The sequence below is a fragment of the Mobula birostris genome, chromosome 28, assembly GCF_030028105.1.
Source record: "Mobula birostris isolate sMobBir1 chromosome 28, sMobBir1.hap1, whole genome shotgun sequence".
NCBI lineage: Eukaryota > Metazoa > Chordata > Chondrichthyes > Myliobatiformes > Myliobatidae > Mobula > Mobula birostris.
The window spans coordinates 5,043,895-5,071,435 of NC_092397.1; the positions used below are offsets into that span (position 1 = coordinate 5,043,895).

General features: G+C 48.0%; 2 protein-coding genes across 3 annotated transcripts in view; one reads left to right on the forward strand and one right to left on the reverse strand.

Annotated features, from left to right (window-relative positions):
* The window catches only part of rnaseh2c (ribonuclease H2, subunit C), a 515,876-nt gene that overhangs the window by 227,693 nt on the left and 260,642 nt on the right, over positions 1–27,541 (forward strand). The gene's annotated exons all lie outside the window — the stretch shown is intronic.
* pola2 (polymerase (DNA directed), alpha 2) overlaps positions 1–27,541 on the reverse strand; it is an 82,417-nt gene that overhangs the window by 19,770 nt on the left and 35,106 nt on the right. For both annotated transcript variants that reach the window (XM_072246050.1, XM_072246049.1), the window contains exons 11-15: positions 26,966–27,090; positions 20,477–20,515; positions 18,767–18,840; positions 13,161–13,269; positions 3,713–3,819 (exon numbers count right to left, since the gene is read on the reverse strand). In XM_072246050.1, coding sequence (XP_072102151.1) covers positions 3,713–3,819; positions 13,161–13,269; positions 18,767–18,840; positions 20,477–20,515; positions 26,966–27,090 — 454 coding nt within the window. The remainder of the gene's footprint in view (positions 1–3,712; positions 3,820–13,160; positions 13,270–18,766; positions 18,841–20,476; positions 20,516–26,965; positions 27,091–27,541) is intronic.

Sequence of the window (27,541 nt, forward strand, 5' to 3'; positions counted from 1 at the left end):
GCCTCCACCACCGCTGCTGGCAGCCCATTCCACACACTCGCTGCTCTCTGTGTTTTAAAAAGAAAACTTACCCCTGACATCTTCTCTGTACCTATTTCCAAGCACCTTAAAACTAAGCCCCCTCGTGTTAGCCATTTCAGCCCTGGGGAAGCTCCTCTGACTATCCACATGATCAATGCCTTTCATCATCTTATACACTTCTATCAGGTCACCTCTCATCCTCTGTCGCTCCAAGGAGAAAAGGCCGAGTTCACTCAACCTATTCTCATAAGGCATGCTCCCCAATCCAGGCAACATCCTTGTAAGTCTCCTCTGCACCCTTCCTATGGCTTCCACATCCTTCCTGTAGTGAGGCGACCAGAACTGAGCACAGTATTCCAAGTGGGGTCTGACTGGGCTCCTATATAGCTGTAACAGTACCTCTCGGCTCCTAAACTCAATCCCATGATTGATGAAGGCCAGCTTGGGAGGGGGGTTGGTGGGGGGAAGTGGAAAATAGTAAACAGCAAGAAAGACAGACAAACAGAACAGAGGGAAAGAGAGAAAGAGGGAGAGAGAGGAGGAGGGAGGAAGGGAGAGGAGGGGAGGAGGGAGAGAGAGGAGGGGAGGAGGGAGAGAGAGGAGGGGAGGAGGGAGAGAGAGGAGGGGAGGAGGGAGAGAGAGGAGGGGAGGAGGGAGAGAGAGGAGGGGAGGAGGGAGAGAGAGGAGGGGAGGAGGGGGAGGGGGAGGGGGAGGGGGAGGGGGAGGGGGAGGGGGAGGGGGGAGGGGGGAGGGGGGAGGGGGGAGGGGGGGAGGGGGGAGGGGGGAGGGGGGAGGGGGAGGGGGGAGGTGGAGAGGTGGAGAGGTGGAGAGGTGGAGAGGTGGGGGAGGTGGGGAGGGAGAGACACTGAGGGGATGGGAGGGGGGAGGGGTTGGAGGGAGTGGAGAGGGAGATTCTACAATAAATCGAAATTTTTATTTAAGCCATAGCAAAATCTACCAAATTCCTGGATAAGCAGCCCACAATTAATTTTGCTTTGGAGTCCATACCCCCAGGCGGGTGACGGTGCGGCATTCAGGCGAGGGGAGGATTCACCGTCTTTACTTTCTCGGGAGGTTAAGGCGCTTCAGTTTGTCACCGAACTCTAACAAACGTACGGCTGGAAGTATCCCCACTGATTGCATCATGGCCCCGAATCGGCAATTCGAATGCAGGGAATCAAAGGGCCGCAGAGGAGAGTGGACCCAGCTCGATATATCACAGGCACTCTCCTCCCCGCCATCCGTCGTAGCTGCAGGAGCCACTGCCTCAGGAAGGCAACGTCCATCGTTAAAGATCCCCACCATCCGGGACATGGCATCTTCTCACAGCTCCCATCAGGCAGGAGGTACAGAATCCTGAAGTAAAACACTACCCCGTTCAGGAACCGCCCCTTCCCTTCGACCATTCAGTTCTTGAATCAACCAGCACAACCCTAATCACTACCTCGGTACAGCGATACTGTAAACACGAGGAATTCTGCAGATGCTGGAAATTCAAGCAACACACATCAAACGCATCTCTAGGAAGAAGTACAGTCGACGTTTCGGGCTGAGAACCTGCCTGGCCTGCTGCGTTCACCAGCAAATTTGATGCGTGTTACAGCAATACTGTGACCACTTTGCATTAAAGTAGACTTTGCTTCTTTTTGTTATAATTGTGTTCTTCCTTCTTAAAAATTATTGTTTTCTTCTTTACATGGCTAAATTTCATGGGGAGTTTGAGGAGATTTGGTACGTCACCAAAAACTCGCAAAAGTCTACAGATGTACTGTGGAGAGCATTCTAACTGGCTGTATCACCGTCTGGTAGCTGTGGGGGGGGGGGGCGGTACTGCACAGGACCAAAAGAAGCTTCAGAAAGTTGTAAAGTTAGTCGGCTCCATCAAGGCCACTAGCCTCCGTAGTATCCAGGACATCTTCGGGAGAGATGTCTCAAACTGGCAGCATCCATCATTAAGGGCACCCATTGCCCAGGATGTGCCCTCTTCTCATTGCTACCATCAGGGAGGAGGTACAGGAGCCTGAAGACACACACTCAACGATTCAGGAGCAGCTTCTTCCCCTCTGCCATCCCATTTCTGAACGGACATTGAACCCACGAACAATACCTCACTACTTCTTTATTTCTATTTTTTCACTACTAATTTAATTCAACTACATACTTACTGTAATTCACAGATTTTTTTTTCTCTTTTATTCTGTATTGTACTGTACTGTTGCTACAAAAACAACAAGCTTCACGAGATACGCCGGTGATATTAAACCTGATTCTGATTCGGAGCTTAGGCAGTAAGTTTAGGTAGCATGGTGACCAGGGCCACACACACTGCTACAGCTCAGGATGAGGAGGCATACAGGAGTGATGTAGATCAGCTGGTTGAGTGGTGTTGCACCTCAAAATCAGCAATTGCTCGTGGCCTTCAGGAAGGGGAAGGGAGCACATGCCAGTCCTCATCACAGAATCAGCAGCGGAACGTGTGAGCAGCCTCAAGTTTCTGGGTGCCAACATCTCTGAAGGTCTATCCTGGTCCCAACACTTCGATGTGATTACAAAGAAGGCACGACAGCGCCTGTATTTCGTTGGGAGTTTGAGGAGGTTTGGTACATCACCAAAGGCTCCTGCAAAATTTCCACAGACATACTGTGGAGTGCATTCTGCACAGGATCGGAAAAAGCTGCGGAAATTTGTAAGCTCAGTCAGCTCCATCACGGGCACCAGCCTCCCCAGCATCCAGGACATCTCCAAGGCGCGATGCCTCAAAAAGGCGGTGTCCGTCATTAAGGACCCCCATCACCCAGGTCATGCCCTCCTCTCATTGCTACAGTCAGGGAGGAGGTACAGAAGTCTGATGATGTTTTAGGGAGTTTCATCCTCTCTGCCATCAGATTTCTGAACAGACAGCAAACCAATCAATGGACACTGCCTCGCTATTTTTACTCTTTTTGTACTATTTATTGTTTAATATATATTTTTTCATTGTATTGCACTGTACTGCTGCCACAAAACAAATTTCACGACGTAAACACAGGAGATTCTGCAGATGCTGGAAATCCAGAGCAAAACCAATGAGTCTTCATCAGAACTGGAAAGGAAGGGAGAAGACGCCAGAATGAGGTGGGGGGGGGTGGGAGGGTAAGGAGGGCAATCTGGAAGGTGTTCGGTGAAACCATGTGGGTGGGGGAAGTCAGAAGTTGGGAGGGGATAGTTGGAAAAGGCAAAGAGCTGGAGAAGAAGGAATCTGATAGGAGGGGAGAGTGGACCATGGGAGAAAGGGAGGGAGGAGGAGAACCAGGGGGGAGGTGATGGGCGGGTGAGGAGAAAAGGTAAACGGGCCAGAGTTGGGAATTGAAAGAGGAAGGGTGAGGAGAGAAAAAATAATTACTGGAAGTTGGAGAAATTGGCGTTCGTGCCGTCAGGTTGGAGGCTACCCTGACAGAATATGCGGTGTTGCTCCTCTCAACCTGAGAGGGGCTTCATTATAGCAAAAGAGGAGGCCGTGGACCGACACGCCGGAATGACCTGTCAGACTACGTCAGTGATCCTCATTCTGAGCTGTCAAGGTGAGGTACTCAGCTCGCCGCCCGACGAAAGGAAGCACGCTACACACCGGATCCAGCACCTTTTACAGCCAGGCGTCCCACGAGGCCTGACTGAGCTCCTGCTTAAATAATGCGAACTACTTCCCACGTACCTGTTGATCTCCTCTGCGGTCATGTGAATGAGAACATCGGTCGACGTCACCCCGAAGACCACTCCGCTGATATTCAACGTGCAGGGCTCGGAGACAAAGTGGACCCTCTGTCAAAAGAAGAAAACGTATTATATAGGTGCTTATTGGCCAATTACACTGGACCACCAAGGATTTTGTTTCTTGAATACTTTTGGGTGTTTCTTATAGATTTTGGACCGCCAATCAAGAAAACCATCGTGAAATTTCCCTATCATGAACTATTTCTTTTTGAAATCACCTACAATTGTTACTTCAATTCACAGTTCAAGTCAGAATAACCAATGCCAAGATTAAGGAAGGCATTTTTGTTGGCCTCCAAGTCAAACAGGTCATCAATGACAGGCAATTCAAAGAACTTCTAGTGGAACTGGAGAAAATCGCATGGAAGGCTTTCAAGGATGTTGCAGAAACTTTTCTTGGCAACTACAGAGCACCAATCTATGTGCAGCTGGTTGACAACATGCTTCAAGCATACAAAACCATGAAGTGCAACATGTCACTAAAGATTCATTTTCTGCATTCCCATTTAGACTTCTTCCCTGAAAATCTTGGTGCTGTCAGTGAGGAGCATTGTGAAAGGTTTCACCAGGACATACGGTGTCAGGGCAACTGGAATCCATCAGTGCTGGCTGATTATTGTTGGGACACTGGAGAAAGAAGCCTCAGACACTGAGTACAAATGAAAATCATCAACAAAACATTTTGGCTTATTGCAAAGCTTCAGCAGCGCTGTGCAACTGAATGCATTGTATTCAATAAAAGTTAATTTCTTGTTTCTCCAAAATTCCTACCCAAGTAGTCTGATATTATATTTGTGCTCAGTTTCAAGCGGTCTATCACAAACAAACGTTATTTCTGAGGAGTAACACTTCTGAAAAAGTTTGTTATCCAGTGTTAACTTCGTTCCTGTCCTGATGCAAGTAGCCTCCCACCTGACCGCGATAACATCGATTCAATTCAACATCAAACCCACTGCAAAGGGCAGGATCTCCCATTTAAATTCCACATCCCATTCCGGCTTGTTGGTCTGAGGCCTCCTCTACAGCCGTGATGACGCCACCCTCGGGCTGGAGGAGCAACGCAATATATTCCGTCTGGGTTCCTCCGCCCTGACGGCATGATCAATCTCTCCAACTTCCGGTAATTTCTCCTTTCCTCCCACCTTCTCTCTTTTAACATCCCCCCCATTCCGGCTCCCCTCTCCTTACCTGTCCATCACCACCCTCTTGGTGTCCCCCTCCGTCTCTTACTTCCGTGGTTCAGCCGCAAAAAAAAAAAAAAATTCTCGACACATGAGTGATGATAAACGCGATTCTGATCTGGGACTCTGTTGTGCTTCCCGCTCCTTCCCCCTATTCCCAACCGTGATTCCCCTCTCTCTGCCCCCTTCCCATTCTCGGTCCACAAAAGAGACCCGTATCAGAATCAGGTTTATCATCACTCACATATGTGGTGTCCGAGGATCTCACCTGGTCCCTGAACTCCTCCATCCTGATCAAAAAGGCACAACAGTGCCTTTATTTCCTGCGGAGCATCAAGAAAGCTCACCTCTGTCCCAGGATACTGACGGACCTTTACCACTGTACCATTGAGAGCATACCCACCAACTGCATCTCAGTGTGGTATGGCAATTGTCCCGTATCGGACCGCAAAGCACTCCAGCGTGTGGTGAAAACTGCCCAGCGGATTATCGGCACCCAATTGCCCACCATTGAGAACACCTACCATAAACGCTGCCTGGGCAGCGCGAAAAGCATTATCAAGGATGCATCTCACCCTAACCATGGACTTTTTACTCTCCTCCCATCCAGTAGGCGCTACAGGAGCCTCCGCTCCCGCACCAGCAGGCACAGGAAGAGCTTCTTCCCTGAGGCTGTGACCCTGCTGAACCTCACATCACAGCGCTAAGCAGTATCGCACCCATATTGTACTGTGTCAGTACTTTTATATTTGTGTGCTGTAGCATTTACTTTTTATTCGCAGTTATTTTGTAAATAACACTGTTCTTTGCATTTCTGGTCAGATGCTAAATGCATTTCATTGGCTTTGTATCTGTACTCGGCACAATAACAATAAAGTTGAAGCTAATATAATTTAATCTAATATGTCATGAAATTTGTTTCTTTTTGTGGCAGCAGTACAGTGTAATACATAAAATTACTACAGTACTTTGCAAAAGTCTTAGGCACCCTAGATAGATAAATAGATTGGATAGGTAAACAGACGTTATACATGTAACATAGGCACACACACTCACACACACATTTTACTGTTTAAATACTTGTGCATTTAACTGCAAATTCAACTTTGAAGTAAGTTGGGGCAAAGGATGAATGGGACTACTAGCAGAGGCACAAAGGGCAGAATGGCCTCCACCTGCACGGCAAGAAAAGCTGGGGAAATTCAGCTGCTAGCGTGAACACTCGAAGTTCATCGTGAGAAAGAAACCAGTCCTGCCCCTGCAATGTCAGCTGGAGGACCACAGCTGGCGAGGGAATACCAAAATGGCTTTAATGCTGCAGAGCGTTCGGGGTCATCGTGTAATAAATCTTCGAAATGGAATATGCTCTGACTAAAAGCTTGCTTTCTCCATCAGGATGTCTCACTTGATTGAGGTCAACGCCAATCTGCTCCATTGCCTGCCGTCATCACACAGGCTCAGTCACCGGGGAATTCACCGAGTGCAGATCGGAGATGACGGTGGGCGGGGGGGTGGTGGAAGCTGATGCTGATTCAGGGCACTGGATAAAGATTTTTTAAAAATATTAAAGATTAGTTTTATTTATCACACGTACATCGAAACACGTCACTTGTGTCAATGATCGACACAGTTTAAGGATGTGTTGGGGAGGGTCTGGCGCCAACATAACCATGCCCACACATCACCAACCCTAACCTGTACCTGGCTGGAATGTGGGAGGAAACCAGAGCACCTGGAGGAAAACCATGCGGTCACAGGGAGAGTGTAAAACCTCGCGGACAGCGGTGGGAATGGAACCTGGGTTGCTGGCACTGTGAAGCGTTGCCTGAACAACTTAAACACCGGGTCAGGTGGGCTCAAAAGGCAGGGGAGGGTCAGGACTGAGGGCGTGGGAATGGGCCGGCTCCGCTCGTTACCCGCGGCACTGAGGTGGGGGCTGGGAGGCTGCTGCGGGCTTCGTGTCCATGAGCTTTGCGACGTTTTGCTCTACCGTGTGATGAACTGAGGCCGAGGCTGTAGGTCTGCTCTGGGCTACGAGTCTATGGACACGCGCTCGGTCTGAACGCCGTTGCTCGCTTTTATCGCTTGCGCGATTTGTGTGTGTTTTTCTCTTTCTCTGTGTATCTGTTAGTCTTTTTTGTCAAACAGGGTTCTTTCAGGCTTCTTGCTTTGTGGCTGCCTGAAAGGAGACGAACCTCACGGTTGTGGAGTCTTATCCGGACTTTGACAACAAGTGCACTTTGAATTTTAACAGGTTCACTACTGTGCTGCGTAAAACAGAACGCAGGGGCTGGCAGGTGATGGTCGGGAAGCAGATAGGATTACCTTTGTTGACGATTAAGGTATAGGGGGGTGGAGAATGACTACTGCACAGGATCAAAGTAAGCTGCAGAGAGTTGTAAACTCAGTCAGCTCCATCATGGGCACCGGCCTCCGTAGTATCCAGGACATCTTCAAGGAGCGACGCCTCAGAAAGGCAGCGTCCATCATTAAGGACCCCCATCACCCAGGACATGCTCTCTTCTCATTGCTACCATCAGGGAGGAGGTACAGGAGCCTGAAGGCACACACTCAACGATTCAGGAACAGCTTCTTCCTCTCTGCCATCAGATTTCTGAATGGACATTGAACCCGTGAACACTACCTCACTACTTTTTTAAATTTCTATTTTTGCACTACTTACTTAATTTGACTAATAAATAACTCATAATGCAGTGACTAGTGGGGTACCACAAGGCTCAGTGCTGGGACTCCAGTTGTTTACAATATATATTAATGACTTAGACGAGGGAATTAAATGCAGCATCTCCAAGTTTGCGGATGACATGAAGCTGGGCGGCAGTGTTAGCTGTGAGGAGGATGCTAAGAGGATGCAGAGTGACTTGGATAGGTTGGGTGAGTGGGAAAATTCATGGCAGATGCAATTTAATGTGGATAAATGTGAGGTTATCCACTTTGGTGGCAAGAACAGGAAAACAGATTATTATCTGAATGGTGGCCGATTAGGAAAAGGGGAGGTGCAACGAGACCTGGGTGTCATTATACACCAGTCATTGAAAGTGGGCATGCAGCAGCAGGCAGTAAAAAAGGCGAATGGTACGCTGGCATTTATAGCAAGAGGATTCGAGTACAGGAGCAGGGAGGTACTACTGCAGTTGTACAAGGCCTTGGTGAGACCACACCTGGAGTATTGTGTGCAGTTTTGGTCCCCTAATCTGAGGAAAGACATTCTTGCCACAGAGGGGGTACAAAGAAGGTTCACCAGATTGATTCCTGGGAAGGCAGGACTTTCATATGATGAAAGACTGGATCAATTAGGCTTATACTCGTTGGAATTTAGAAGGTTGAGGGGGATCTGATTGAAACATATAAAATTCTAAAGGGATTGGACAGGCTAGATGCAGGAAGATTGTTCCCGATATTGGGGAAGTCCAGAATGAGGGGTCACAGTTTGAGGATAAAGGGGAAGCCTTTTAGGACCGAGATTAGGAAAAACTTCTTCACACAGAGCGTGGTGAATCTGTGGAATTCTCTGCCACAGGAAACAGTTGAGGCCAGTACATTGGCTATATTTAAGAGGGAGTTAGATATGGTCCTTGTGGCTAAAGGGATCAGGGGGTATGGAGAGAAGGCTGGTGCAGGGTTCTGAGTTGGATGATCAGCCATGATCATACTGAATGGCGGTGCAGGCTCGAAGGGCCGAATGGCCTACTCCTGCACCTATTTTCTATGTTTCTATGTTTCTATTACTCAAACTGTAATTCGGTTTTCTGTCTGCATTTATCATGCATTGTACTGTCGTCGCAACGTTAACAAATTTGCCGGTGCGATTAAACCCGATTCTCATTAGTTTTACGGACTCACTTTGCTTACTACAACTCATGCTGTCAGTATTATTTATTTACTTCTTAAAAAATTATTCGCACGGCTTGTCTTTTTTTTGCATGTCGACAGTCAGTTGTGGCTGTTTATTTTACAGCACTGTGCAGAAGTGTTAGGCCGCTAGATATCTTATACGGTTTCAGATGATACGGCCCCCACCGAGCCCTGAGCTTAACGCCATCACAACTCTGAGCCAATTCCACGACCTACAGACTCACTATCAAGGACTCTTTACAACTCGTTTTCTCAGTGATAACTTTTTTTTTTAAATTAACACACTTTGCCTTCTTTTGCACTTGCGTACAATTTTTCGCAAATTCTGTTCCGTTCATGCTGCCGTCAACGCCTGCATGAAAATGAATCTCAAGGTAACAAGTAGGCACTTTGGTGATAAATTGTACTTTGAAAAACGTGGCCGCTATCAGATTGCCGTTGATGGCTTTGTTGCTGCAGGAGAGGAACATTAAAGCTCCCTGAGGGAGTTCAGTTAAGTGGCCTCTTGCCGATCCCCTTGGGGGGTGGGGGGCAATAAATTACACGCTGTTTTCAAGCTTCGGGTCGGAAGCTCCAAGCTGCTCTCTTGCAGTGAATGAGGTCGATGCCTTAAAGGCACAGGCCCGACAATACACAAGCTGGATAACAGCTTGAACGATGTAAACTGCACCTGCTGCCCGGACGCTGTTAACCCCCCCCCCCCCCACGGCACCAGGGATGCAGATTTAATCCCGACCTCGGGCATTACATACAATTTCGAGCACCCTCCAAACCCTCTCACCTACACTTCTCTCTGCCTCGGCAAACCAGCCAACATAATCAGAGACCGCCCCTCCCAGCCCGGCCACCGTCTGTTTTCTGCCTCACCTCCCGTAAGAGACAAAAGCCTGGCAGCACACACCGCCAGGTTCAAGGCCAACTTCTGTCCTGCTGTTGTATGAACAACGAACGGTCCCCTCGTCCGACTGAAGTGGACCCTTGACCTCAGAGTTTACCTCCTCGTGGACTTGCACCTTATTGTCTGTCTGCGATGCACTTTCTGTGTAACTGAGACACTTCATTCTGAATTGTGTTATTGTTTTCCCTTGTACTACCTCAATACCAAGTGGTTAAGGCGTTCGTCTAGTGATCTGAAGGTCGCCAGTTCGAGCCTCAGCTGTGGCAGTGTGTTTGTGTCCTTGAGCAAGGCACTAAACCACACATCGCTCTAGTGTCTGTGCGAGGAGTGGCGCCCCACACAGACTTCCAATCTGCGCCTTGTAAGGCATGAAAATGCCCGATGCAGGCTTCTCATGGTCTGAGTCGACGTTCCCCTCCCCTACCTCAATGCACTGTCGTAATGATATATTGTGCAGTGTTGTAAGACTATAAGGTATAGGAACAGAATTAGGCTATTTGGCCCATCAAGTCTGCCCTGCCATTTCATCATGACTGATCCAATTTTCCTCTCTGCCCCACTTTCCTGCCTTCTCCCCATATCCCTTCATGCCCTGACCAATCAAGGATCTATCAACCTCTGCCTTAAATATACATAAAGACTTGGCCTCCACAGCCGCCTGTGGCAATGAATTCCACAGATTCACCACTCTCTGGCTAAAGAAATTCCTCCTAACCTCTGTTCTGAAAGGGCGCCCCTCTATTCTGAGGCTGTGTCCGTAGGTCTTAGACTCTCCCACGATAGAGAACATCTGCTCCACATCCACTCTAGCGAGGCCTTTCACCATTTGATAGGTTTCACTGAGGTCACCCCTCATTCTTCTGAATTCCAGTGAGTACAGGCCCAGAGCCATCAAACGCTCTTCATAAGACAAGCCTTTCAATCCTGGAATAATTTTTGTGAACTTCCTTTGAACCCTCTCCAATGTCAGCACATCCTTTCAAAGATAAGCAGCCCAAAACTGCTCACAATACTCCTATTGAGGCCTCACCAGTGCTTTATAAAGCCTCAGTACTACACCCATGCTGTTACATTCTAGTCCTCTTGAAATAAGCACTCACATCGTATTTACCTTCCTCACCAGACTCAACCCACAACCAGCATTAACCTTCAGGGAATCCTGCAAAGACCTCCCTTTACGTCCCAGTTTTCTTTCTGTATTTTCTCTCCATTTAGAAAATAGTCAGCCCCTTCATTTCTTCTGCCAAAGTGCATGACCGTACACTTCCTAACATCTGCCATTTCTTTGCCCATTCTCCTAATCCAAGTCCTTTTGTAGCCTCCCTACTTCCTCAAAACTACCTGCTCCTCCTGCTATCTTCATATTTTCTGCAAACTTTTAAAAAAGTCACCTATTCCATCATACAAATCATTGACGTATAACATAAAAAGAATTGGTTCCAACACAGGCCCCTGTGGAGCACCACTAGTCACCATCAGCCAGTCAGAAAAGGCTCCCTTTGTTCCCACTCTTTGCCTCCTGCCAATCAGCTACTGCTTTATCCATGCTAGAATCTCTCCTGTAATACCATGGGCTCATAACATGTTAAACAACCTCATGCGTGGCACCTTATCAAAGGCCTTCTGAAAAATCCAAGCACACAACATCAACCAATTCTCCTTTGAAGAAATAACAAGCAGGATAGACAAGGAATTCCAGGAGATTTGTCAGGCAAGATATTCATCAATCATCAGGGTCTCTCTTCCTCCCAGATATTCAGGAGTGGTGCGTACACGGGGCCCTTAGAATTATCAATGATCCCTCCCATCTGTCCAACAATCTCTGTGACTCCCTACCATAAGGCAGAAGGTGCCGTAGCATTAGGACAAGAACTATTAGGATGGGAAACAGCTTCTTCCCCCAGGCTGTGAGACTACTGAACTCCCTGACCCTACCCAGCTCTCATCACAAATGAAACGCCAGTAGTTTTATCCTGTTTACTTTTTAACTTGAGTCGTAAATGCACCTTATTATTTGTGGTGATACTACTATATGTGTTTTGTGTGTGTTGTGTGTGTTGTGTGTGTGTGTGTGTGTGTGTGTGTGTGTGTTATCTGTACTGTGTTGTGCACCTTGGTCAGGAATTGTTGAATTGAATTGACTTTATTTCATACATCCTTCACATACATGAGGAGCAAAAATCTTAACGTTACGTCTCCATCTAAATTTTGTTTGGTGGTATGCATGTGTACGGGTGAATGACAATAAACTGAACTTGAACTCAAGATCAGTCAGAGAATCACCAAACGTCAAATGGTTTGTTAAGGAATGTGGATGCCTCCATTGGAATCGGGTGTAAAAAGGGCGTCCTCTGAAGGGGCATACAAAATACTGGAGAAACTCGAGAGGTTGGGCAGCATCTATGGAGAGAAACAGACGGTCAACATTTCAGGTCGAGGGAAGATCTCAAGCTGACTCAGTTCTCCACAGATGCTGACTGACCCACTGAGATTCTCCAGTTGCTTGTGTGTTGGCTCCAGAGTGCAGAGTGCAGTCGTCCTGTTATTGCGCTGGGACAATCTAACCTGGACGATGCAGCCACAGCAGCTATATTTCATTAGGGGTTTGAGGAGATTTCGCACGTCACCCAAAACACTTGTAAATTTGTACAGATGTACCACGGAGAGCATTTTGACTGGTTGCATCACCGTCTGGTTTGGAGGGAGGGACCATTTCTGCCCAGGATCGAAATAAGCCGGAGAATTGTAAAGCTAGTCAGCTCCATCTTGGGCACTAGCCTCCGGGGCATCTCCAAGGAGCGGTGCCTCAAAAAGGCAGCAGCCATCATCAAGGACCGCCATCACCTCTTCTCATCACTACCATCAGGGAGGAGGTACAGGAGCCTAAAAATGCACACTCAATGATTCAGGAACAGCTTCTTCCCCTCTGCATCTCTGCCCTAATCTCCTGCCTTCTCCCCCTGTATCCCTTTGTGCCCTGACCAATCAAGAATGGGGATAAATTACAGCGTCCTGCTGTGAAAAGCCGATTCAGACCCATTCACACAGACTCAAAGCTGTAATTGCTGCCAAAGGTGCATCTACTAAATATTCACTTAAAGGGGGGTGGGGAAGAGTAATGATGCAATCTATTATTTCATGGTTAATAACTGTAATTAATTTAGATCATTTTGTAGAGATGTGTTTTCACTTTGATCCTAATTTCTTTTGATCAGTGACAAAAAGCCAAATTAAATCCACCATTATGTATTGCAGGGGGCTGTTGCCACAGAAACAAAAAAAAATCATGAGATATGACATTAAACCCGATTCTGACTGTGAAGTGGTCAATACTTACACTCCACGAACAAAGTCAATTGTAAAAGCTGCAGAGTTGAAACTGAAACCGATATTAAAAAAAAACCGCGGAGAAAGATAAATAGAACGAAAAGTACCCTTTTATCGTCCTTTGATGGCTCGAAGCTGTAGAACGGTGGCTGAGGGTATACCAGGTCATGATGAATGTCCCTCAGCGACGGTACGAACACAAGGTGTGACCCTGAGCTGTACAGAAAGCACTCCAGTTAGAGATACGACCGTGTACTGAAGACCTGCACACAGGTAACACATCCTCCCAGTGGATTATTTGGCGATTTGGTGGCCAGTTAAAAAACAAATGTACATAGATTTTTTTTTGCATGTTGCACCAGACAGTCAGCCATTCTTGTCTGGTGTGTGGTGTCAGGATTGGTCTCCTTTCGGATTAACTGGGTCACGATATGAACGTTCCAGACTCGACCCTTTTTTTTTTTTACGAGGCCGAGTGGCTAGTTTGACGCTCAACCCGGCGCGGATGGGAAGCGTGCTCCGTTGGGGGGGGGTGGGAGCAAGGGGGTGGCCCAACTTGGATTCGAACTCGGGAGCCTTCTCTGGCACAGCAAAAGGCCCTTCAGGCCCAACGAACCTGCGCCCACGTGACCAACTGACCGACGAACCCACACGTATTTGGAACGAACTGCGCAGGAATGGCGGCATGGAAGCATAGCGGTTAGCGTAACGCCTTACAGACCCACCATGCCGGTTCAATTCCCGCCGCTGCCCATTTGCAGCTTCTCCCCGTGACCACGTGGGTTTCCTCTGGGTGCAGGGTGGAGTCTAACGAAGGGCAGATGGGGCAGCGGCGGGGAGAGTGGCGAAAAATATGGTGGGGGGGGGGTCCAAAATCGTTCACAATATTCCAAATGTGGTCTGACCTACGCCTTACAAGGCCTCAGCTTTGATGTCCTTGCCCTGATGAAGGGTCTCGCCCTGAAACGTCGACTGTTTACTCATCTCCGTAGATGCTGCCTGGCCAACCGAGTTCCTCCAGCGCTTTGTGTGTGTTGCCAGTGGGGGTCAGTGAGTCGTTGGCACTGGAAGCATGGCGACACTCGCGGGCTGTCCCCGGCGCATCCTCGGACTGCGTTGGTTGTTGGCGCAAATGATGCACTTCACTGTGTGTTTTGGTGTACGTTTGGTAGATAAGGCCGATCTTTAAAGATAAAGCTAATCTCTAACTGGACAACACTCCACTGTTAATAACTAAGCAGGGCCCCAATCTTCTGTTAGAAAGACAACTAGAACTGCCACTGACCTAGGCTAAGCTCCAGGCCCAGGCATTCCAGCCAAGTGCCAATCCCAACATATCTGTGCTGTGCTGACAGATCTCTCAAGTGTCCATCGAAGTGGCTCAGACATGGTTGATTTTCACAGCGCTTGCCCTGCCTGCTGGCACTCTGCCAAGTTAAATCTTGCCCGTCCAACAAATCCAGTGGATGTCCACAAGATAGCATCGACACTGATTTCATTTGGTTCAGTTCATTTAAGTTATTTTGGACTTCTAGGCCTGTGCAAATGCTCTTCTTGGCATTTCTTGGTTATTAATGGCTCCCACGTGTTCCTGGATGGTGATGAGTGCCAAAGATGCTGGGTAAACTAAACCCCATGTGAACGTCTTGAGCAGACAGCGAGGTCCGGGCTGGGGTGACACAGGCTGTCAACACCTTCCTCAGCGCAGAGCCAGACACGTGCTTGGAGGAACCTTGGCTGCTCCAGGAGTGTGGAGGAAGCACAGCCCGAAGGTCAGCAAACAGACAGGTGTCCGTCCGCAGAAGATCCCTTCTATAATCACTGAATTAGAAAAGAGCTCGTGGCTCTGGGGTCAAGGATAGGATCAGGGTCTGTCCACCTGGCCGAAACCCAGCGGGACCTGACTAAGTCTCATGCACTGAGGTTTTATAAGGCATTGGTCAGACTGCATTTGGTGTATTGTGAGCAGTGTTGGGCCTATTATCACAGACAGGATGTGCTGCCATTGGTCCCAGGAATGAAAGGGTTAACGTGTGAGGAGCGTTTGTTGGTTTTGGGCCTGTACTCACTGGAGTTTATAAGAATGAGGGAGGATCTCATTGAAACCAACTAAATACCGAAAGGCCCAGAGAGATCGGATGTAGAGAGGATGTTTCCTGTAGTTGGGGAGTCTAGGACCTGGGGGCACAGCCTCGGAATAGAAGGACATAGATTTAGAACAAAGATGAGGAAGAATTTCTTTAGCCAGACGGTGGTGAACCTGTGGAATACACTGCCACAGACGGCTGTCGGGGCCAAGTCATTGGGTATATTTAAAGCAGAGGTTGATAGGTTCCTGATTAGAAAGGGTGTCAAAAGATTACAGGGAGAAGGTAGGAGAATGGGGTCGAGAGGGAAAATAAATCAGCCATGATAGTCCCACTGGGTCGATTAGCCCAATTCAGCTCCCGAGTCTCATGGTCCATGGAGGGGAGGCTGGTTTCCGTGACGAGCTGTGCTGTGCCCACATCTCTCTGCGGTTTCTCGAGCCGGGATGCATCCGGATTGGATGCTTTCTGTGGTGCATCAATAAAAACTGGTGAGGGTCTGATAAAAGACTCAGGGATGCACAGGGTCGGTCCAGAGTAAAGGTTTTCTTTATATTAACCCTCAGCATTCTTTCTTCTACATCAATACCTGGCTCGTCGTCCTCAAATGGAGACTTTGGAGCCGTAGTATTTAGAGTTGTGGGAAGGTCAGCGATGGGAAAATGTTGTATCCAGGCAGGCTGCATTGAATTTAAAATCTTACACTCAAGCGGACCTCTAAGTCATGTTGTTGAGTCATAAAGTACAAGCCCTTCGGCCCATCCAGATCATGCTAAACCATTTAAACTGCTTACTTCCATCGACCTGCACCCAGATCATATCCCTCCATACCCCTCCCATCCATGTACCTATCCAAACTTCTCTTAAACGTTGAAATCGAGCTCGCATGCACCACTTGTGCTGTCAGCTTGTTCCACACTCTCACCATCCTCTTCAGTGAAGAAGTTCCCCCTCAGGTTCCTTTTAAACTGCTAACCTTTCACCCTTAATCTATGACCTCTAGTTGTAATCCCACCCAACCTCAGTGGAAAAAGCCTGCTTGCATTTACCCGATCTGTACCCCTCAGAGTTTTGGATACCTCTATCAAATCTCCTCTCAATAATCTACGTTCTAAAGAATACAGTCGTGACCTGTTCAATCTTCCCTTATAATTCCGGTCCTCCAGACCCAGCAACATCCTTGTAAATTCTCTCTGCATTTTTTCCCAACCTTTTTTACATCTTTCCTGTAGGTAGGTGACCAAAACTGCACACAATACCCCAAACTAGGCCTCACCGACATCTTATACAACTTCAACATAACATCCCATCTCCTGTAAGTACTTTGTACCTTGACTTATGAAGGCAAAAGTGTCAAAAGTTTTCTTTATGACTATTTACCTGTGACTCCACTTTCAATGAATTATGGACCTGTATTCCCAGTTCTCTCTGTTCTACCACATTCAGCACCTGACCGTTCACCGTGTAAGATCAACTCTGGTTGGTCCTACTGAAGTGCAACACCTCTCACTTGTCTGCATTAAATTCCATCTGACATTTTTCCAGCTGGTCCAGATCCCTCTGCAAACTCTGACAGTCTTCCACACTGTCCACTACACAACCCCCACCCCCCCACCAGATCTTGGTGTTATCTGCAAATTTGCTGATCCAGTTAACCACAAAGTCATCCAGATCAGTGATGTAGACGACAAACAACAAGGGACCCAGCACTGATCCCTGCGGCACTCTACCAGTCACAGGCCTCCAGTCAGAGAGACAACCCTCTACTACCACTCCCTGTCTTCTCCCACAAAGCCAATGTCTAATCCAATTTACTACCTCATCCTGAATGCCGAGTGACTGAATTTTTTTGACCAGCCTCCCATGTGGGACTTTGTCAAAAGCCTTGCTGAAGTCCATGTAGACAACATCCACTGCCTTGCCTTCATCAACTTTCCTGGTAACCTCCTTGAAAAAGTCTGAAAGATTGGTTAGACATGACCTACCATGCACAAAGCCATGCCGACTATCCTTAATCATTCCCTGTCTATCCAAAAACTTAGATATCCAGTCCCTGAGAATATCTTCTAATAACTTTCCCAGAACTGATGTCGCTCACCAGCTTATAATTTCCCGGTTTATGTTTAGGGACCTGTTTTTTAAAAAAACACTGGAACAACATTGGCTACCCTCCAATCCTCTGGTACCTTTCCTGTTTTCCTGCTCAGGATGTTTTAAATATCTCTGCTAGGGCCCTTACAATTTCTGTGCTTGCCTCCCATAGGGTCCAAAGGAACATCTTGTCAGGGCCTGGGGATTTATCCAGGCAGAGTTTGCCCCAAGACAGCAAACACCTCCTCCTCCTCTGTAATCTGTGTACAGTCTATAAAGTTGATGCCTTGCTTCTGTAGACTCTGTGTCTGTCTCCCGAGTAAACACAGATGCAAAAATTTTGTTTAAGATCTCCCCCATTTGTTTTAGCTCCACACACAGATTACCATTCTGATTTTCCAGAGGGCCAGCTTTAGCAAACCTTTTGCTCTTAAAATATCTGTAGAATCTCAAAGGATTCTCCTTGGCCCTGCCTGCTAGAGCAACCCCACGCAGTAACGTATGGCTCTCTCATGAGGTTTGGAGAGCAGCTGTAGCATTTTATCCTGTGAGGGGGAGCACAGTAGCATAACATTTCACAGCGGTGGAAACCAGGCTCAATTCCCGCTGCCGCCTGTAAGGAATTTGCACGTTCTCCGACGCAACTGAGTGGGCCCCCCCCCCCCCGCCATGTTCCAAAGATGGACCAGCTGGTGGGGTAAATGGCCACAGGGGTATAACTGGGGGCCTGTATCACTAAGCAAAATAAACAACGGTGACAGGAAATCCCACTCACTCCCCGTCCCCGCCTGGCTGCCTGCTATTCACCACACCTTGCTTGCGGGCCCAAAGCATCGTTGAGGATCCCAATCACCCACCCCACCATCTCTTTGACCTGCTACCGTCAGGAAGGAGGTACAGGAGTATCAGGACTAAGGCTGCCACAGGCTGCCAGACTAATGGATACCCTGCCAACGCCGAGGTCCGATCACTGGGACAGCGAGCAACTTAAGCGTCAGGCTGGACTGAAATGACCAGGTGAGGACTGGGCAGGTTCAGCTCGCTGCTCCGTGAGGGTAACTCGTCTCTATGCTGAACCGAGGCTGTGGCCTGCAACCAACCGACTCCTGAATCGGCTGCGGCGATGACTGGCTTTGTGAACTCCAGTTCTGAACGCTGTTCGCACAATTTGTTTCTTTTTTTATTCTCTTTCACATTGGATGTTCAACGGCCTTTAGTCTTAACGGGTTCTGCTGCATTTCTTTGTGATGCAGCCGTCTGTAAGGAGACGAATCTCGAGGTTGTATACTGTATACATATTTTGATAATAAACATACTTTGAATGTGGAGTTGTTTATCTGTGCTCTGCACATCACAGGCATTTTGAGTTATAGTTTATTAACTCATTTGTGGTAATAGTTTGTTTTATGCGCTGTGTGTGATACATGTTTTGTGGGAGCACCATGGTCCGGAGGGACGCTGTTTTGTTTGTTTGTACATGGGTACAGTCAGAACTTGAACAGACTTCAGCTGGTTAAATAAAGACAGACACATACCTCCTCGTTCCTTCCACAAATCCCTTCATACACTGCTTGAAAACCTCCTGGAATGTCACTGTCAGCTTGCAGTTCTGGGAAGAGGACAACAGAAGCAATGGAAGGTCACAAGAACACAAGAAACGGGAGCAGGAGTCGGCCATCTGGCCCGTCAAGCCTGCTCTGCCATTCAATAAGATCATGGCTGATCTGGCCATGGAGTCATCTCCACCTACCTGCCTTTTCCCCATAACCCTTGCTATGAAAAAATCTATCCAACTCGGTCTTAAATATAATTACTGAGGTAGCCTCCGCTGCTTCATTGGGCAGAGAATTCCACAGATTCACCACCCTCTGGGAAAAGCAGTTCCTCCTCATCTCCGTCCTAAATCTACTCCCCCTGAATCTCGAGGCTATGCCCCCTAGTTCCACACAAACCGAAGACACCCATGGTGTAGAGAGCACTGCACTGCCCATTCCTGCCCTTGCTTAGCCCACAGCGACCGGCCATTTCCCCTCAAGTAAGGTGGAAGACAGGAAGACCCAGGGGCAGAACTGTCTGCTGCACCGCGAGAAAGGGCACTGTGGTAACGCTTGGGGCGGGGTTCGCAGTTCAATCCCAGCATCCTCTCTGCGGAATGCGTGGGTCTCCTCCCACAGTCCAAAGCTGCACCGGTCGGTAGGTTAATTGGTCATTGTAAACTGCCTTGTGATCAGGCTAGGGTTAAATTGGGGGCTCCAGGACCTGTTTTTCACTGTACCTCAATAAATAAAATATTAACGCATGTTAAACTTAACCCTTTAACTCTTTTGTTAGCATTGCAGCTAGCAAGACGCTATTAGCCGCCTGGACCCATCGTATAAATGTAATTGCCAAGAAAGCACAACAGCACTTCCACTGGAGTCTGCGGGGATTTGGCATGTCACCAAAAACCTTGGCAAGCTTCTATAGATGAGTGGTGGGAAGCGTGCTGACTGGCTGCGTTACGACCTGGTATGAGAACACCAAGGCCCTGGAGCGGAAAATCCTACGAAAGGCAGTGGATTCGGGCCAGTCCATCACGTGTAAAGCCCTTCCCGCCACTGAGCACGTCTACATGAAACGCTGTCGTAGGAAAGCAGCATCCATTGTCAGAGATCCCCACTACCCAGGCCATGCTCTCTTCTCGCTGCTGCCATCAGGTAGAAGGTACAGGAGCCTCAGGACTCACACCACCAGGTTCAAGAACAGTTACTACCCCTCAACCATCAGGCTCTTGAACAAAAGGGGGTAACTACACTCATTTGAGGACCCTTATCCTGTTATTTCATGCTTGTTATTTATTGCTATTCATTTATACCTGCATTTGTGCCGTTTGCTGTCCATTGATCCTGTTTATAGTTACTGCTCTATAGATTTGCTAAGTATGCCCACAGGAAAATGAATCTCAGGGTCATATGTGGTGACATGAATGACCTCTGACAATAAATTTACTTTGAACTTTATTACAGCTCCAGGCATTGGAGTTCAGAGTTTAATTACGACTCCATCTGCCAGTCGATATGTCCTTCTCACTAAGGGTGTGTGTTTCCCCACCGATGCTCCCACAGTCCAAAGACGTACCAGTTAGCAGGTTTAATTGGTCATTGTAAACTGTCCTGGGAAGAGGCTAGGGTCAAGCAGGCGTTGGGCTGGGAGGGGCGTTTCCATGTTATATCTCTGAATAAAGTCATCATTAAACACGATCTCACCTCAATCTGCTCATGCTTGCTGTCCACAAATGGTCCCAACTAAAAGGAAATAAAAAAGGAACAAGCAAGTTACTTACAAGAGATACCTGGGCGAAAGGCTGGTATACAACCAAGTTATTAGGGTAATACAAATTCAGTCAGGACAGAGAGTTCGTTCTATTATGTCGCATGATGTGGGTGATCATGACTGCTCTTGGCCAATTTTTCTACAGAAGCAGAAGAATTTCAAATGGAAGAAGGACACTACCATGTCTGACAAGTGAAGTCAGAGCTGAAGTAAAAGCAAAAGAGAGGGCATACAAGGAAGCCAAAGCTAGTGGGAAGATAGAGGATTGGAAAGCTTTTAAAAACTTGCAGAAGGAAACTAAGAAGGTCATTTGGAAGGAAAAGACAAATTATGAGAGGAAGCTGGCAACTAACATCAAAGAAGATACTAAAAGCTTTTTTCAAGTATATTCAAGAGAGAGTTGAGGGTAGATATAGCAACAATACAAAATGGCGCTGGAGGTATTGTAATGAGAGATGCAGAGATGGCAGAGGAACTGAATATATACTTTGCATCAGTCTTCACAGTGGAAGACATCTGCAGTACACCAAACATTCAAGAGTATCAAGGAAGTGAAGTTTGTTCAGTGAAAATTATGACTGAGAAGGTGCTCAGGAAGCTTAATGGTCTGAGGGTGGATAAATATCCTGGACCTGATGGAATGCACCCGCGGGTTCTGAAGGAAGGAGCTGGAGAGATTGTGGAGGCATTAACGATGATCTTTCAAGAATTGTTAGATTCTGGCATTGTACCAGACGACTGGAAAATTGCAGATGTTACTTTGCTATTTAAGAAGGGTGGGAGGCAGCAGAAAGGAAACTTATAGACCTGTTGGGAAGTTGTCGGAATCGATTGTTAGGAATGAGATTACGGAATACCTGGAGGCACATGACAAGATAGGCCAAAGCCAGCATGGTTTCCTGAAAGGAAAATCCTGCCTGACGAGCCTACTGCAATTCTTTGAGGAAATTACAAGCAGGGTAGACAAAGGAGATACAGTAGACGTGGTGTACTTGGATTTTCAGAAGGCCTTTGACAAGGCGCTGCACATGAGGCTGCTTAGCAAGAAAAGAGCCCATGGAATTACAGGGGAGATTCTAGCATGGGTGGAGCATTGGCTGATCAGCAGAAAACAGGGAGAGGGAATAAAGAGATCCTATCCTGGCTGGCTGCTGGTTTCAGTGGAGTTCCACGGGGGTCGGTGATGGGGCCGATGCTTTTTACGATTTATGTCAATGATTTGGACTACGGTATTAATGGATTTGTGGCTAAATTTGCCATGATACAAAGATAGGTAGAGGAGTGGGTAGTATTGAGGAAACAGGGAGCCTGAAGAGAGACTTGGATAGTTTAAGGGAATGGGCAAAAAACTGGCAAATGAAATACAATGTTGGAAAGTGTATGGTCATACACTTTTCATGGACGAAATAAATGGGCAGACTATTATTTAGATGGGGAGATTATTCAAAATGCAGAGATACAAAGGGACTTGGGAGTCCTTCTACAGGATACCCTAAAAGTTAATCTCCAGGTTGAGTCAGTTGTGAAGAAAGCGAATGCAATGTTGGCATTCATTTCTAGAATATAAGAGCAGGAATGTGATGTTGAGGCTCTATAAGGCACTCGTGAGACCATACTTGGAGTATTGTGTGCAGTTTTGGGCTCCTTATTTTAGAAAGGATATACTGATATTGGAAAGGGTTCAGAGAAGATTCACGAGAATGATTCCAGGAATGAAAGGGTTACTGTATGAGGAATGTCTGTCAGCTCTTGGGCTGTATTCCCTGGAGTTCAGGAGAATGAGGAGGGATCTCCTAGAAACATTCAGAATGTTAAAAGGCCTGAACAAATTAGACATGGCAAAGTTATTTCCCATGGTAGGGGATTCTAGGACAAGAGGGCACAACTTCAGGATTGAAGGATGTCCTTTCAGAACTGAGATGCAGAGAAATTACTTTAGTCAGAGGGTGGTAAATCTGTGGAATTTGTTGCCACGAGCGGCTATGGAGGCCAAGTCATTGGGTGTATTTAAGGCAGAGATAGATAGAGGTTCTTGATTAGCCAGGGCATCAAAGGGTATGGGGAGAAGGCAGGGGAGTGGGAATGACTGGAAGAATTGGATCAGCCATGATTGAATAGTGGAGCAGACTCAATGGGCTGAATGGCCTTCTTCTGCTCCTATATCTTATGGTCTTATAAGTGGTTTGCCATTGCTTTCTTCTGGGCAGTGTCTTTACCCCAACCATTATCAATATTTTTCACAGATTTGTCACATAACTAGGACTTATGAAATGCACTGGCTGCTCATACAACCATCCAGCACCTGATCATGGCTTCACGTGACCCTGATCGGGGGCGGGGGGGGGGCTAAGCAGGTGCCTAAGGATGACTTGCAGGCTAGCAGAGGGAAGCAGCGGCTTGCATCTCCTTTGATAGAGACCTATCTCCAACCCGACACCCAACAGGAGAGGTATGGTGTATTGGCCTTCATCTACCGTGGGACTGAGTTCAAGAGTAGAGAAGTAATGTTACAGCTATATAAGACCTTGGTCAGACCCCACTTGGAGAACTGTGTTCAGTTCTGGTCACCTCACTACAGAAAGGATGTGGAAACTGCAGAAAGGGTGCAGAGGAGATTTACAAGGATGTTGCCTGGATTAGAATGCATGCCCTGTGAGAATAGGTTGAGTGAACTTGGCCTTTTCTCCTTGGAGTGACAGAGGATGAGAGATGACCTGATAGAGGTGTACAAGATGATGAGAGGCATTGATCGTGTGGATAGCCAGAGGTTTTTTCCCTAGGGCTGAAAAGGTTAGCATGAGAGGGCATAGTTTTAAGGTGCTTGGAAGTAGGTACAGGGGGGACGTCATAGGTAAGTTTTTCACACAGAGAGTGGTGGGTAGGTCAAATGGGCTGCCGGCAGTGGTGGTGGAAGTGGATACAATAGGGTCTTTTAAGAGCCTCTTTGACAGGCACATGGAGGTTAGAAAAGTAGAGGGCTATGTGGTAGGGAAATTCCAGGCAGTTTCTAGAGCAGGTTATGGTTGGCACAACATTGTGGGCCGAAGGGCCTGTAATGTGCCGTGGATTTCTATGTTCTATGTGAGAGGGTAGGGTAGAGGATTACTACCATCAGGGAGGAGGGTACAGGAGCCTGAAGATGCACACTTGATGTTTCAGGAACAGTTTCTTCCCCTCGGTCCGTCAGCATGGAAACTCTGCCTCCCTGTCCCTGCTTGACACTATGGATTTCATTGCCTTGCACTGTGCTGCTGCCACTGAACAGCAAACCTCACCACACACGGCAGTGACGATAAAGCGGACTGCGATTCGGGGCGCTTCACGGTTTGGCACGACAACTCAAACACAGGAGATTCCGCAGACCAACACACACACACACACAAAATGCTGCAGGAACTCAGCAGGTCAGGCAGCGTCTACCAGGGAATAAAGAGTCGACACTTCAGGCCGGGACCCTTCATCACGGGAACGGGGAAAACAGGCCTTCCCCTCTCCCCACCCGTTTGATTCCAGCTTCTTCCCCCCTTCCTTTCCTGTCCTGATGAAGGGCCACGGCTCGAAATGTCGACTGCTTATTCCCCTCCACAGATGCTGCCCGACCTGCTGAGTTGCTCCAACATTGCGTGTGTGTTACTCTGGTAAGGCAACTGCCTGAGACCGCAAGAAACCGCACAGCTTAGCACATCACGGGAACCAGCCTCCCCTCCACAGACTCTATCTACACTCCTCACTGCCTCAGTAAAGCAGTCAGCATAATCAAAGACCTCCCACCCTGGACATTCTCATTTCTTCTCCCCGCAACCCACACCACCTCCGTCAAGCAGAAGATACAAAATCTTGAACGCACATACTACCAGGCTCAAGGTCAGTTTCTATCCTGCTATTTGAGATTTACTAGGATGCTGCCACTACTTTTTTTTAAAAAAAGAGACTTACATTAAGGTAACAGGCCTTCGGCCCATCAACCATGCACTGCCCAATTACACACACGACCACAGCATTTCGCTAAACTGCTACGCTACCATGCCGACATTTTAGAGACTCTCAAACAAGGACATGAACGATAGAAAACTGGAGGGCTGGCACAACCTGGTGGGCCGAAGGGCCTGTACTGTTCCATGCTCTAGGACTTTCGTACGGTAAAATGGTCTCTTGACTTCACAATTTACCTCATTGTGACCCTTGCCCCTCACCGTCTGCCTGCCCTTCCTCTGTAACTGCGACACTTTAGTCTGCGTTCCGATGTAGTTTGCCCCTCGTACTACCTCGATGTGATTAAATGGTCTGTATGGATGCCTTGCAAAACAGAGCTTCTCACTACACGTCGGTACCCGTCACAATAATTAACCAACTTCAAAGGCCAAGCGGCAGAGTTGGCACATAATGATCTTTCAAGAATCTCTCGGGTCTGAGGACCGGAAAATTGTAAACGTCACTCCACTCTCTAAGAAGGGAGGGAGGCAGAAGGAGGGAAATTACAGGCCAGTTAGCCTGACCTCGGTGGTTGGGAAAGTGTTGGGAGTCAGTATATAAGATATAAGATTATGAAGGGATTGGACACGCTAGAGGCAGGAAACATGTTCCCGCTGATGGGTGAGTCCAGAACCAGAGGCCACAGTTTAAGAACAAGGGGTAGGCCATTTAGAACGGAGTTGAGGAAAAACTTTTTCACACAGAGGGTTGTGGTTCTGTGGAATGGTCTGCCTCAGAAGGCAGTGGAGGCCAATTCTCTGGATTTTTTCAAGAAAGAGTTAGGTAGAGCTCTTAAAGATAGTGGAGTGAAGGGATATCGGGAGAAGGCAAGAAAAGGGTACTGATTGTGGATGATCAGCCATGATCACAGTGAATGATGGTGCTGGCTTGAAGGGCTGAATGGCCTACTCCTGCATCTATTGTCTATAATTGCTAAGGATGAGGTTGCTTTCCCCAAGCAGTCAGGCTGATCAACGCCTCCACCCACTGACCCAACCACCACTACTTTATCATTTCCTGTCAGAGTCACCTTGCGTATGGACACTCCTGTGCCCGGCGTCACTTTATGGACATACAATCAATGTATATCAGATAACTAATGCACTTACATTTAGAGTAACACAAACAAAATGCTGGAGGAACTCAGCAGGCCAGGCAGCATCTATGGAAAAGAGTGAACAGTCGATGTTTCGAGCCGAGGCTCTTCTTTACAGTTTCTCCAGGGTTTTGTGTTTGTTGCTTTGGATTTCCAGCATCTGCAGATTTTCTCCTGTTTGTATTTATAGTGTTTTTTTAAATTATTCTGTTCTTTATCTTGAGCGCAGCATTGGATCCGGCTTAACTATTATTTCATTCAATTTTACACTTGTGTGCTGGAAATGACTTCCTTTGATCTTGAATGGTCATCCTGCCACTTAGTCGCAAGGCTCAGAGATGGACGTTTTTGTCCAGACACTCCACCACCCCCGCCCCAGACCTGTCCCACCGTTCACTCCAATCACCACTGATCAATGCCCTACCCTTGCCCAGAACAAGATAGGTGAGACCAGGTGAGGGGGAAGGTGGGTGGGTGGGGGAGAGGGGGGATGAAGTGAGACACTGGGAGGTGATGGGTGAGACCAGGTGAGGGGGAAGGTGGGTGGGTGGGGGAGAGGGGGATGAAGTGAGACACTGGGAGGTGATAGGTGAGACCAGGTGAGGGGGAAGGTGGGTGGGGGAGAGGGGGGATGAAGTGAGACACTGGGAGGTGATAGGTGAGACCAGGTGAGGGGGAAGGTGGGTGGGTGGGGGAGAGGGGGATGAAGTGAGACACTGGGAGGTGATAGGTGAGACCAGGTGAGAGGGAAGGTGGGTGGGGGAGAGGGGGATGAAGTGAGACACTGGGTGGTGATGGGTGAGACCAGGTGAGGGGGAAGGTGGGTGGGTGGGGGAGAGGGGGGATGAAGTGAGACACTGGGTGGTGATAGGTGAGACCAGGTGAGGGAGAAGGTGGGTGGGTGGGGGAGAGGGGGATGAAGTGAGACACTGGGAGGTGATAGGTGAGACCAGGTGAGGGGGAAGGTGGGTGGGTGGGTGGGGAGAGGAGGGGGGGGAAATGACCCAAGAAGATGGAAAGGGACAGGTGGAAGAGGTTGAAGAATGAAAAATCTGACAGAAGTGAGACCAGTACTAGTAGGCAGGTGATATATAACACAAAATGCTGGAGGAACTCAGCAGGTCAGGCAGCATCTGTTTGGGGGAATAAACAGTCGACGTTTCAGGCCAAGACTCTTTTCCGCCTTCCTTTTCAGTCCTGATGAAGCCAGAATAAGCCAGAAGGTGGAGAGGGGAAGGAAGACAAGTTGACGGGTTGTGGAAGTCCACGTACAGGGTGTGGGAGTGGGGAAGGAGACACAGGAAAGAGTGTGACATGTGATAGTGTTAAGTTAATCGGCGAAGAGGCCACGCACCAGTATACAGACATCTGGTTGGTCCTTGTTGATGACATCGATGATGTCCATCATGGGGTCGTAGGTGATGCTGTCCGATGTGGTGTAGGGTCCGCAGGCCACGAGAACCATCTGCTGCTCCAGACCTGGTGGGGGCGGGGGGGGGGGGCAGAGTTCACAGCTCGTCAACCCACTTTACACTGGAACCCCGAGCCGAGAGCACCTTCCAGCCCTCGTGCAACCCTCCCTCGCCGGGCTCGCACACAGACCCAGCTCGTCAGCTAGCCCCGCTAACGGCCACAAGCTCCGCGGCGAGAAGGCCACCTTTCAGAACAGTATCCACCTAGCGTCCGTATGACGCGGGGTTCAATCAAACAGGAACCTGGTGATTTTCTGATTAAAGGAACCTCGATTTGAGCAAACACTGTGTAAATGCCCATACAGAATTGTCGGTCGGCCAGACATAACAGGTTGCACACTATACGCAGGATTATAAAGAAAGCTCCCACTTTGTACAATGGTTCTCCCAGATGATGTTATGTCTTAGTTTGGAAAAAATTAGAAGTCGAACTTTTGATCCTGGATTTGACTTCGAGA